The following is an 11,663-nucleotide window of genomic DNA, read 5'->3' as shown; positions in this document are numbered from 1 at the left end:
CAGGCCCCCTAATAGGCCTCGATCACCATCCAGGCCCAGAGACCCCACCCGTGCATGAATTCGTGAACCAGGCCTCTACTTATATAGTGAAAAGTTACTCAAAGAGCACTTAAATACAACCTTTCAAAAATCACACAACATATTCATTCATGAAGTAAGTCATCAGGGGATGTTTGGATAATGAAAATCTAGTAAAACTCAAATCATACAAACTTTCCTCTGTCTTTCTCCATTAGAATAATATACATTGGAAAGCTAAGTTCCAAACACTTCCTCTAACTGAAGATAGTGAGATTTAGTGCAAGCCACCTAGCTATAACTTTTTGAATGTTACAGAATGTTGACCCTTGATGACGTAAAACTTTTATTTGAAAGACATGATTATATTTTCAAAACCCAAATTGTCCCAATTTAATTTTCAAAATAAGAATTGTTCCATGTTTTCCGTTTATTGCCATTCACAAAACATTTTATAAAATAACCTGGTAGACTTCCACTTCAACATCTTCACAGTACAAGCAAGTGATTGCTATTGAGTATATCTAAAGCCAGCCAGTATTTTGAGTATAGGGCAGAATATTTTTGCAGTTCTTCCTAAAAAATGTTGGCACATTCATTAAATGCCCATGTTATAAAAATCACTTAGTATCAATTCTTATCCTTCAGTATATTTTCATATCTACATAGCATCACATTAAATGTTAATGGGCAAAGGAGTGTAAAAAAATCTAAAAAACATTTCAGTTCTTAATGATTTAAAACCAACTAGCAAAAATCTTTCCTCCAAATATTTTATATGTAATTTTCTGTCAATTACCACAATAACAAAGAGCTATTATACTTTTAAAGAAGCTTAAGATTTCACTTTTCCTTTCAAACACGATTTCTTAGCTATTAAATAAAGAGGTAAAACTTTACATATGGGTTTCAATTGGGGTGGGTGAGAAGACGAGTCATAAGTAAAAACATCAAGTTTATGTCAGTTGTAAAAATGTCTCATTTAGGAAAGAAAGTAGAAATTTTGATTAAAAAATTCTAAAATATTTTGTCATTACAAGAAACGTGTCATTTTTTTTCTGGGGCCTTGGGGGTGATGGTGGGTTGGTAGGTGGGGCTCCTGAACTTTTTCGCTCCCCCAAACAAGACTGGCAGAGGCGTCTATGCAGCTGTGGGCGGGGAGCAGCCAGAGAGCAGAGGGATCCCGGGTCTGAGGGGAGGAGGCCAAAAAGGTCTCCAGGAGGCGCCTCCTGCTACTGTCACCTCCCCATTCCCCTCCTCCCCCCCCAGAGCAGGGACACCACAGCCACCGCTGCCTCCCAGGCACATTGAACTAATAAAATCATCTATTAGCATATCCTGTTGTTTTTCACAAAATCCATAATAAAGGAACCATAGGTTAGGCAAGAGATCTTTTTTCCAACATTTGCTCAGATTAGTGAATTAGCCCCCTGCAAAAAACACCTCCAAGAATCATCCTCTCTCAAATCAGGGGTCTAGACTAACTGCCCTTCAGCATCCCTCCCAATTTACAAACTTATATAGAATTGTTAAACTTGTAAAATGCTTTTGAGAATGAAGTGCTTCAACTCAGTGTATTTTCCAGATAAAGTTTCCCCAATTAAGTAGTAAAGGTGTTCTTATAAACATTTTTAATCTTACTTTAACATTCATTTTCAATGTATTTCCTTGTCACCTTAAAAGAAGATGAGGTATCACTAAACCGGTTCCTAACTTCCTGGTCTCCCAGACCTGGCAGCTGACTGGTGGCCTGCAGACATAGCCTGGGCCCCGGCTCCGATTCTGGGCAACTTGGGCCACACTCTGAGTCCCAACACAAGGGTGACACCACCTGCTCTGTGTCCCTCTCTTTTAAAGCCCAATAGAGTTACCATAATATCCCCAAGTATCTGTAGACTATAAATTACTATGCAAATGCAAAGGATTGCTGTCATAAGCCCCAACTGGCTTTTTCCTGATAACAAAGTCTAGATATTTCTTATAAAGTACATGTTCTTTGCGCATTTATGGTTCTGATCCTTCCGTTACCTACTATTCTCCGGTAGTCATGTTTTCTCCTGCTTCAAATTATGCTTCCAAGTGCACTAGGCTCGAGATTCAGTTTCTCTCCTAGAGTCTAGAAGTCTGACCTGTGCAGTGGTGAAAACCAAAACCTAAGATCTCTGTTCCTTTAGTAAATGTGGTATCATCATCACTCACTTTAGAAGAATGGTTCCCTAAGCAGGTGATGCATCAGACTCACGGAGGCAGCATTTTAGGAGAGTCTAATTCAGTATGTCTGGAGTGGGAACCAGAAAAGCTCTTTCTCAAAAGCTCCACCAAGTCATCACGACAATCGATAGTTCAGGTTTTGGGACTCACTGTTTTGCCCACAATTTCTTCTCTAGAATGTTAGCAGCTGCTAGTTTGTTTTCAGTATAAAATTTGCTCCTGGTGCTAGTCACAAGCACATTCAAAGTAGACTGCCCTCAATCTAGGCTCAGATCCATAGGGAACTAGTCATTATAATCTTTTGCAATAAAATTTTAAAATAACTTCAGAGCTAAGATAACGCATTGAAGCTTTAAGGTGTGTGGATCTATACTAACAGGATAACTGTTTCTGCTTTACTTGTAGGTAGCACTTCACGGTAAATATGAAGACCATCTTACTACAGTCGCCACTAAGTAAAGGATGGCAAAACTCCTGCCAGTAACACGAAAATGGCTAACTAGCTAATCAGTATTATTAAGAAAATGTTTCCAGCAGACACAAATGAAAAATGAAAAGTATTTTACAAAACCACTCAGCTTCCTGTAGAAACCCAAAGAAGTCTACCATAGAGGGGAAAGCTGACCAAAATTATGGTTATTTAAAAATATGTTCAACTAACTGTGAAAATATAAGTGTCAAATAGGTACAGTTTTATCCTTGAGGAGGTTTAATAGGCATAAATGGAATTCAGTTTTCGTTTATTCTATCCAAATAGTTGTGAAAAGGACATGAAGTATTTGGTATAATGTAGTTCTAAACACCATCCCTCCAAACTTAACACAGGAGCCACATTTGGATTTCCTAGGGGCCCAAGTACGTCTAGGCACTGCGGAACGTTGTCATGTCTTTCGGTTCTCTGCTGGGGACACACCAGTCGTCAGCTTCGTGGATGGTTTTGTAATGCTTCCAGGCAGCTTTGTTATACACTGGGAGTCTTTCTATGGATTCTGTAGACAGAGCCTGAAAGAAAAGCAGGACCTAAGTCTGGCATGTTTTTAGAATCCAGTATTTAAGAAAACATACAGTGGCAAAAAGATTACTACAAGTTAAACAATACTATATTGGCTATGTATTTTATTAATCAGAACAATGTCCCCACACGTTTTTAAGCAGTGTACATATACATACAGGTTTTTAAGCAGTGAACAGACTTGAAACGTATAATTGACTGAGTCTATGGCACTGCCTGGTGTGCACGTGGACTGAATTTGTTGCTTGGGGTAATTGTCCAGCCAGCCTGGATGCCACTGGATTGAAATTTTACACAAGTGTAATAGATGCCTCTTATAAGACATGACCCAGAACAGAAGTTGGTTCATTTAAAAGTCATGTAAGTATAAAAGCACAAAAATTGACATATGTACCTTAATATACAATGGTACAATCACTTAATGAACTCTATTTTAATTATTTATTAGAATAAATACATTTTTTCAGTATAGTCACTGTACTTTTAAAAATTCAACATAATATTATTATCAATAAATATAAAACTAGGTCTAAGGCCTCTTGGCTTTTGCATGAACCATACTTGTCCCTGGGTTTGACCCTCTGTCTTTTCCTCCTGCCATTAGAGCCACCAATTTCAGTTACAGCACATGTGTTTCTGCATCATGCATAATTTCATGTTTCTAACATATCATTGCCATTAATTCACTATTCTTTTTATCTTCATGTAAATCACTGGAACTTGAAATAAACTATGTTCCTCATTATCTTCTTCAATAGAATTTCACAGTTAATTTTACATAGGCATTCCCCAAGATGTAAAAAATATTGAACTAAAATTCCATTCTAATAATGCAAAGGAAGGTATTTAACATTGATGATTTTAATGATTCTATAAGACTTCCTGTCATCTATTTTTTCCAAAATGGAACTATAAACCTTACACCTATATATTCTCTTTGAATGTGCCAGAAATGCTAGCACCACTTGATCTTATAGACTGGATCAAAGATGTTACATTTAATGATAAAAATATTGCCTTCATGTTGCCCTTTTTAAGTTCCTTACAATTGAGACGGTTTAAAAAAGGAAAAGAGAAAGAATTATTATCTTGAAAGAATTTAACCTTTTCAGATAAATGTATTTTTCCAATATAGTCTTCAGCATTTCCTGTAAAATAGGTGCCATCTAGTGGCCAGAATAAGAAACTAGAGCCACTAAATAGGTACCAACATTTTTAACCAATTCAGTGGATTGATGGGGCTAGTGTTCTCCACCCGGTAAAATATACTGATCTCTGCATAAACACATAGAACATCCAAGGCCAATAGGCTCAGTGCCTCTGCTCCCACCTAGTGAGCTATCGGCTTACCAAGAGTCACCTGTGCTTGTTCCCAAATCTGTTTATGCAATTTTATCTGTCATTGTAAATACATAATCTAATCAGATATTACTTAAAGTGTTGAAAAGAGGGGAAGGCTTCTTTGAAAATTAAGATGAATATTTTCAAAAAACTCATGAAGAAAAGTCACATAAAAATTGCTGTCAAATCAGAGTCAGAAGACATTTTTAAAGGACTGCATACAAATAGAAAAGGATTATGCACTTGGTTGTTTCTTTGTTATAATAAACCTCAAAAAAATGCATTGTACCCCTTCCGCAAGGAAGATACTGAAACTGCAGACCCAAAGAAAGGCCTGGGCAATAAATCAAAAGATTGGTGGATCAATGCCCATTCATGAGTTTTTTGTTAAAATTAAATTTATAAGACATAAAACTTTTTATGATTCCCCACTTTAACCTAACTTTTTTTTTTAATTAACAACCATAGTCCTGATCATTACATACATATAAGCATTTCTTTTCCTAGAGTCAAGGAGATCATTTGTCAAAAAAGATGAGGTCCTATGTTAAAAACTATATATGTCTATTTAAATAGCATGAATTAGAGGAAAATTTCATTACATTATTGTTAAATATTGGCATCTTTTCCTCTTATCAAAAGAAGTCTCATTCACTCAAGAAAGCTACCATTACTACCTTAATGAAGATCACAGCGTCAGTCCCATAGCCCTCGAGGGAATACAGCTTCAGGTCTCCTTGGAAGTACTGAGCATAAAGACGGGAGATGGGCAATCCATAGCCAAAACCAGCCTGTTGTGTGAAGAAAAGGAAATTCTGAAATTCTATTCAGAAACCCACACACTGAAATACTTATCTAATGAAAGCAAATGCTACTGAGTATCCCAGGCTATCAGAAACGCTAATACCTAAGTATTTCTAAAGATCAGGCTGGAGCCCAGCTGAGTACTGCATTAGGTTACTCCCCTCCCGTCACTGGAAGTCTTCATTCTTCTTTCTACTATAAAATGACTTGGGGGGGAGGGGATCTGAAAAAGCATGTTGCTTTTCTTCGTTGGCCTGCTCTAGAGCATCCCAATACTGCTTTGGGCAATATCATATAAGACATGTTCTCTCTTTCAGCAGGAGTAGAAAAAGCCTTGTGCGGCCGAACAGATATATCTTGTGACTTCATACCATGAACTTCCAGCCTGTGTTCTGAATCTGGAGGGATCTTTCTTAATTCTCACTTACAGGTCACTTCCCTGCTTACAAATCTTCAAAGCACAGCCCCCTCCCCCACCCACTGGCTTGAAATAAAAACCCAAGCTTCTACAAAGAGCTTTCAAGACCCGATAAGATCAGGTCTCTGCCTCCCACTTTCCAGTCCAGCTGAACTAAATCTCCTGCTCTCAAGTTCTTCAAACATATGCTATTTTTTATTTTCGTGTCTTTGTTCATCCTATTCCCACTGTCGAATGGCCTTCTTTACCTGGATAAATCTTACCAATTCTTTAATACAAGCAAAACCTTTAGATAAATGTACAAATGGTTTTTATCACCAAATGAGATGTTCAATGGCATTCCATATAACATTTCAGTTGAGAGCTTATGTGGATTCAGCAATCAGAGTGCTATTCACAAACCCAGGCTCCAGCTTCATCTATCTCCACCACTATTACTTGATTTTACTAACTGGAGTGTCTCTTCACCCCTCCAAATCAACTATCTGTTCTCCACACGTCTCCTTGCCCTGGGAGGCTGACCTGAATGGTGATGACAATGGATTCCCTTCCCTCTGCCTCCAGTGGGTCCAGCCAAGGGGGAGCCCAGTAGGAGTGCAGAGGGAGTCAAGTCAGGGTATTCACTCCCCTGCTTCCTTCTGCCCGAGGTTGCTTCCTTTGGGCAGATGGGGCTTCTTGTTACTAAGCAGCTGCTCTGCAACCTTCCCCTTTTCTGGGTCTGCTGGCTTCTCCTCCGTCTCCCTTTGATTCTGGGTGGTGACAGTTCTGCTGCTGCTGGCCCTGGATCCCTGTACTATCCGTACTCATAGCTCTGTAATTTGCCTTTCTGTAAATAAGCCTCCCTTAATTATCATAATTTGAATGAGCTCTCTTTTCTGTTGGGACCCTGACTAATACATTAATTAGTTCCAGAAATGGCCCCAAGGAAACTGCACAAGCAGGTGGCTCAGGATGCCATGACCCGACCTCTCCCTCAACCACACCTACGGACTTGTGGGGCTTCCCCTAGAGAAAAGCACAGACAAGAAAGCCAGCATGGGCCTGGCCCACAGCTGGATCTACACTGGATGCGGGCACCAGCCAGAAGTGGACTGCCCTTTCACCACCACCTCTCCCAGGGCAGGAGCAAGTCCTAGCCATGGGCAGAACTTGAGGTGCAGCACCTACAAGGATTCACAGGCGGCAAATAGGCTGGCCGGCTGGTCAGGGACTTGGACAGAAGGAAATTGGATAGCTAGCTGATGACGAGGAGATCTGGAAGAGAGAAATGCGATGGTCCTCTCAGTGGGCTTACAGTGTGAAGAGAGGTGGTGTCCACCAGAAGGAATCACAGGGATGAAGCCCTCAGGAGTCAGGCAGACAAGATGACCACTCCTGTGCTGTCAGGCAGCCTTCCTCCAGCCGCCCCGGTGCTGCTTACGGGGTCCACGTACAAAGTGGTCACGGCATCAGGAAGGAGGCTCGGAAAGAGCTTAACAGCAGTCTTCCCTTGGAAACCAGGCTTCCTGCTGTGTAGCTCCCAGGGGAGCCTGTGCCATGTCAGGCCTTCTATTTTCTTAAAAATTCACATAAAGTCTGCATCCTAAACAACAAACACTCATATAGCATTGACTTTATGCCAGGCACTATCAAAGGTATTTTTACATATATCAAATGTCAGCCCTTACAATAACTTGATTTTTAAAGTTGAAGAAACTAGGGTATTAAAAGGTCCATAATTTTCCCAAAGCTATACAGCTAAAATGTAGTGAAGTCAGGAACGGAACCAGACAGTTTGGATCTGCAATCTGGACTAATATGCTATGCCGCTCTCCAAAAATATTCTACAGTATTTGTTTGCTACAAAAGCAATCTATCTCTTTTCTCCCCTTACTTCTAGAGTAAAATTAGACTCTAAGAAATGCTCATGTTTATTATTTGACCTCATCTGTCCCGTGGCACATGGATGCCTACCCCAGACACCATGTATCTCCATTTGAGAAGCTCGTTACTATATTAATATTGTACAAGCTTTGTAAGACATGAACCATCTTACAGTTGTAGCTACAGAATTTGTGCTGCATAACAAGTAAAACTATTATAAAAAGTCCTTATAGTAATTTCCTAGAGTCTAAAACAGATCCATCATATACTGCGTTTCATCATGACAACTCCAGTGCCTGTGCCAGAAGATTCCAAGCCTAGAACAACAGTTCTTCCAGAATTAAAGGTTAGGGATTTGGCAAAGCGCTCTTCTGGCAGGTGGAGAACAAGGATAGAGTCAATTCAAAAGCTAATTTAATTAAACCTGAAAATAGATGACTATTAAGATGAATAAAAAATACCAGCAAAATGATTATTGGAGCCATTTCCAGGTTGATGATTAAATTGATCAGAACTCTAGTCTTATTTCTGAATCTAGAATATGAGTTCTATTATAAGTACTTGAGGGGGAGAAATCAACATTGAAGATAAAATCAGTGTTGACCAAATACCAGTAAAACTGCTAATTTAGTCTTCACATTAGAAATAGTGTATCAAATGCAGTTTACCACAGGAAAACTACTGACATATCACTATCAAGCTTGGCAACGAGACCTCCAAAACAATACTCTTTGTCTTGTGCTCTTCAGTCAAAAGAAAAAAATAACCAAAACTTAACGCTATTTAAATTTAGAGGGAAGTGTTTTTTTTCCTAATAGCTTCCCTTCTTCCTTGGGGTGTGCCCTACACAATGGCTTAACTAATGTATTTGGGAACCAATTTGTTTTCTTTGGCAATTACAGACGCACTTCATATTTCTTGATCACATACCAGGGGTGCCGCTCGGGACGTCTCGACACGCGGCCGGGGTGCAGTTGAGTACATGTAGTTGAAGAGCCTGTCAATTTTCCTCAAAGGAACACCACCTCCTCGGTCACTCATCTAAGATGAGAAAGGATCATGCAATATGACCAAGTCCCTTATACAACAAAATAAGGACACACAGTGTCACAGTTTTAACTGCTCTCTGCAGAGTCCGGCTTTTCACAACGAGTATCATGCAATCCAAGTTGCAAATGTAAACAATTCCTTCACTGCTGGACTTAACACAACTCATGTAACATGTAGAATTTTAATACAAAATAAACTCCATCATAATACAAGTTCGGGGGGTGACTTTGTGTATTACTGAAATTGCACTAACACTGCAGTATAGCACCGAATGCGGCATAAACTAAGCCTATCTTGGATGTAAAAATAAATGTATTATTCTTTTTTGGTGGCCAGTTTGAAAACCAGGTGAAAAATGCATAAACCCTCTCTGACCCAACAATGTTTATCAAAAAAATAAGCAGAAAAGTATGCAAAGAATGTGTGAGACTATCCATTACAGCACTATAGAGAACAGCTAAAACTGGATTACAACCTAACTAGAAGACTATTTGAGTAAACTAATATACACTCTAAAATAGAATTTAGATACTATTTAGCCATTAAATATTGTATGGAATTGAATGTATTAGCATGAGAGATGTTCACAAAATCTTGTTAAATAGCACAAAGCTATGAAGAAGCATTTATAATATTCTAATTTTATAAAAATTAAATTATAAAAAGTGTAATGATATATATTTTTGTAATGATATATTTTTGTCTATGAAATTATGAGTGATTTTCTTCTTTTGGGTTTTTAGTTTCTGAATATTTTTCACAATTACTTCTATTATGGGAAACAACAGTATAATTTTCATTTTCAGGACAGAAAAAGCAGAGCCACTTAATTGTGTTGTAGAATCTCATGTACCAGGCATTTCATAGAATAGACTCCAGACAATTCTAGGGAGTTTATAAGGTACACTAGAGGCCCAGTGCATGATTGAATCATGCACGTGTAGGGTCCCCTACACGCTTTCCCTTTCGATCACGGGGAGCTGGGTGCCTGTCCGCTGGTGCACCAGGCGCCGGAGGCTTCTGAAAGGCCTGCTGCCTGAGTGGACAGGCACCCAGCTCCCATGCTTTCCTTTCGATCGCTGGTGCACGAGGCTTCTGAAAGGCCTGCTTCCTGAGCGGACAGGCACTCAGCTCCCCCGCTTTTGATGGTCCGCGTGGTGGGACGTCAGCTCGCTGCCCCAGAGGCCCCTTCTGTGCCGCAGCACAGCCATGGCGCAGACGCTGAGCTCGTGCCACTGCTGGCGACGCAGCTCAGCATCCCGCCGGCCCAATCAGCTACCCCGGCCACCCCAAGTCCCGCCCCCCCGCGCCTCCTGGCCAATCATGGGCAGAGCGAAGGTACGGTCAATTTGCATATTTGTCTATTACTAGGTAGGATAGGTTTTTATATTGTGCTTATGTCATTTTTCAACTCAAATCATATGGTAGACTGGATTTAATAATGTATTCACAGATGGTCTTCATTTTGTATTCCTTCACAGTTATCATGGACTTATTTTCCTAGCTTTTGTACACCTTCCATTCTAATCTAATACAGCCATTTTCCTTTGTTACAAAATCTAAATTGAGTCCACTATCTATAATATTAAAATAGTTGTCATAACAAATCTGCTTTTAACATAGGTACATAGATATGAATAGACATAAAAATAGTTCTGAGTGCTACAAAAAGTCAATAAGCTAGATGGCTTCTAGTTAAGTTTTTGTATAGTCTTTTTATTTATTTATCTCTATTGTTGAAAATATTACAGATGTCCCCTTTTTCCCATTAACCCCCTTCACCCTGCTCCTGCCTCCGCCCCAGGCCTTCACCAAACTATTATCTGCCCATGGGTTATGCGTATATGTATATAAGTTCTTTGGTTAATCTCTTCCCACCCCCTTCCCTCTGAAATTCATCAGTGTATTACATGCTTCATTGTCTCTGATCTATTTTGTCAGTTTATTTTGTTCATTATATTCCACATATCAGTGAGATCACTGTGATACTTGTTTTTCTCTGACTGGCTTATTTTGCTTAGCATCTCCAGGTCCCTCCATGCTGTCTCAAAGGGCAAGAGAGCCTTCTTTTTTACAGCTGCATCGTATTCCATTGCGTCATACCACATCTTTTTCATCCACTCATCTACTGATGGACACTTGGGCTGTTTCCAGATTTTTAGCTATTATAAATAGCACTGCTATGAACATAAGGGTGCATATATTCTTTCTGATAGGTGTTTTGGGATTCTTAGGATATATTCCTAGAAGTAGGATCAGTGGGTCAAATGGCAGTTCCATTTTTAATTTTTTAAGGAAACTCCATACTGTTTTCCATAGTGGCTGCACCAGTCTGTATTCCCAGTTTTCGAATACTCTTTAAAATTTTTTACAGCATGTTTACACAGTAAGTCCTCACTTAACATCAATAGTTTCTTGAAACTGTGATGAAATGATAGGCTAGTTAATATAAACAAGAGGTAAGTTCCTATTTTCATCAATGTTATGACTAAACAATGTTAAATAAATGATGTCATTCGAGGACCTGATGTATATTTCTTTCACAATAAAAATCATATAGCTATTTTAGTTTTTAAAATAAAAGTTCACTTTGAAATACCATTTGAAGAGCTGCCTCTGATATGTCTACAATTAGATCACTGCAGTATAAAAATATACAAGGACTTTATTAAGAACTTAAGCTTGAAATTGTTCCTGGCCATGAATTCAAACCCTGTGAAGAGATTTATTTTAGTAAGATGAATAAAGAGCTCTGAGTATTTTCTGAGATCCATCAATTTGTTAATTATTCATCCTTTAATTTAATGCTCTGTTGCACACTTGTTGGTAAGAAGTGTGATTGTTCTATAAATATTAACTAAGTAAACAACATATTAGAATAGATATTAAGATCAAAAGGCAGATTCAATGAACTGGTTTTTCTTAACCTTCTGGCATCCAGCAAGT

General features: G+C 39.0%; 1 protein-coding gene across 6 annotated transcripts in view; it reads right to left on the bottom strand.

The window, feature by feature from the left end:
* Positions 1-340: 340 nt before the first annotated feature.
* Positions 341-11,663, bottom strand: part of PDK1 (pyruvate dehydrogenase kinase 1) — a 31,095-nt gene continuing 19,772 nt past the window's right edge. For 5 of the 6 annotated variants that reach the window (XM_054723532.1, XM_054723533.1, XM_054723534.1 and 2 more), the window contains 3 exons: positions 8,598-8,708; positions 5,260-5,373; positions 341-3,231 (listed from right to left, as the gene is read on the bottom strand). In XM_054723532.1, coding sequence (XP_054579507.1) covers positions 3,091-3,231; positions 5,260-5,373; positions 8,598-8,708 — 366 coding nt within the window. In that variant the 3' untranslated portion in view covers positions 341-3,090. Of the gene's footprint in view, positions 3,232-5,259; positions 5,374-7,098; positions 7,387-8,597; positions 8,709-11,663 lie in introns of those variants that run through there. The other variant, XR_008557549.1, reaches the window with a different exon arrangement.

Source organism: Eptesicus fuscus, chromosome 11, assembly GCF_027574615.1.
Source record: "Eptesicus fuscus isolate TK198812 chromosome 11, DD_ASM_mEF_20220401, whole genome shotgun sequence".
NCBI classification, from domain to species: Eukaryota; Metazoa; Chordata; class Mammalia; order Chiroptera; family Vespertilionidae; genus Eptesicus; species Eptesicus fuscus.
This window is presented reverse-complemented; position numbering and strand designations above follow the sequence as displayed.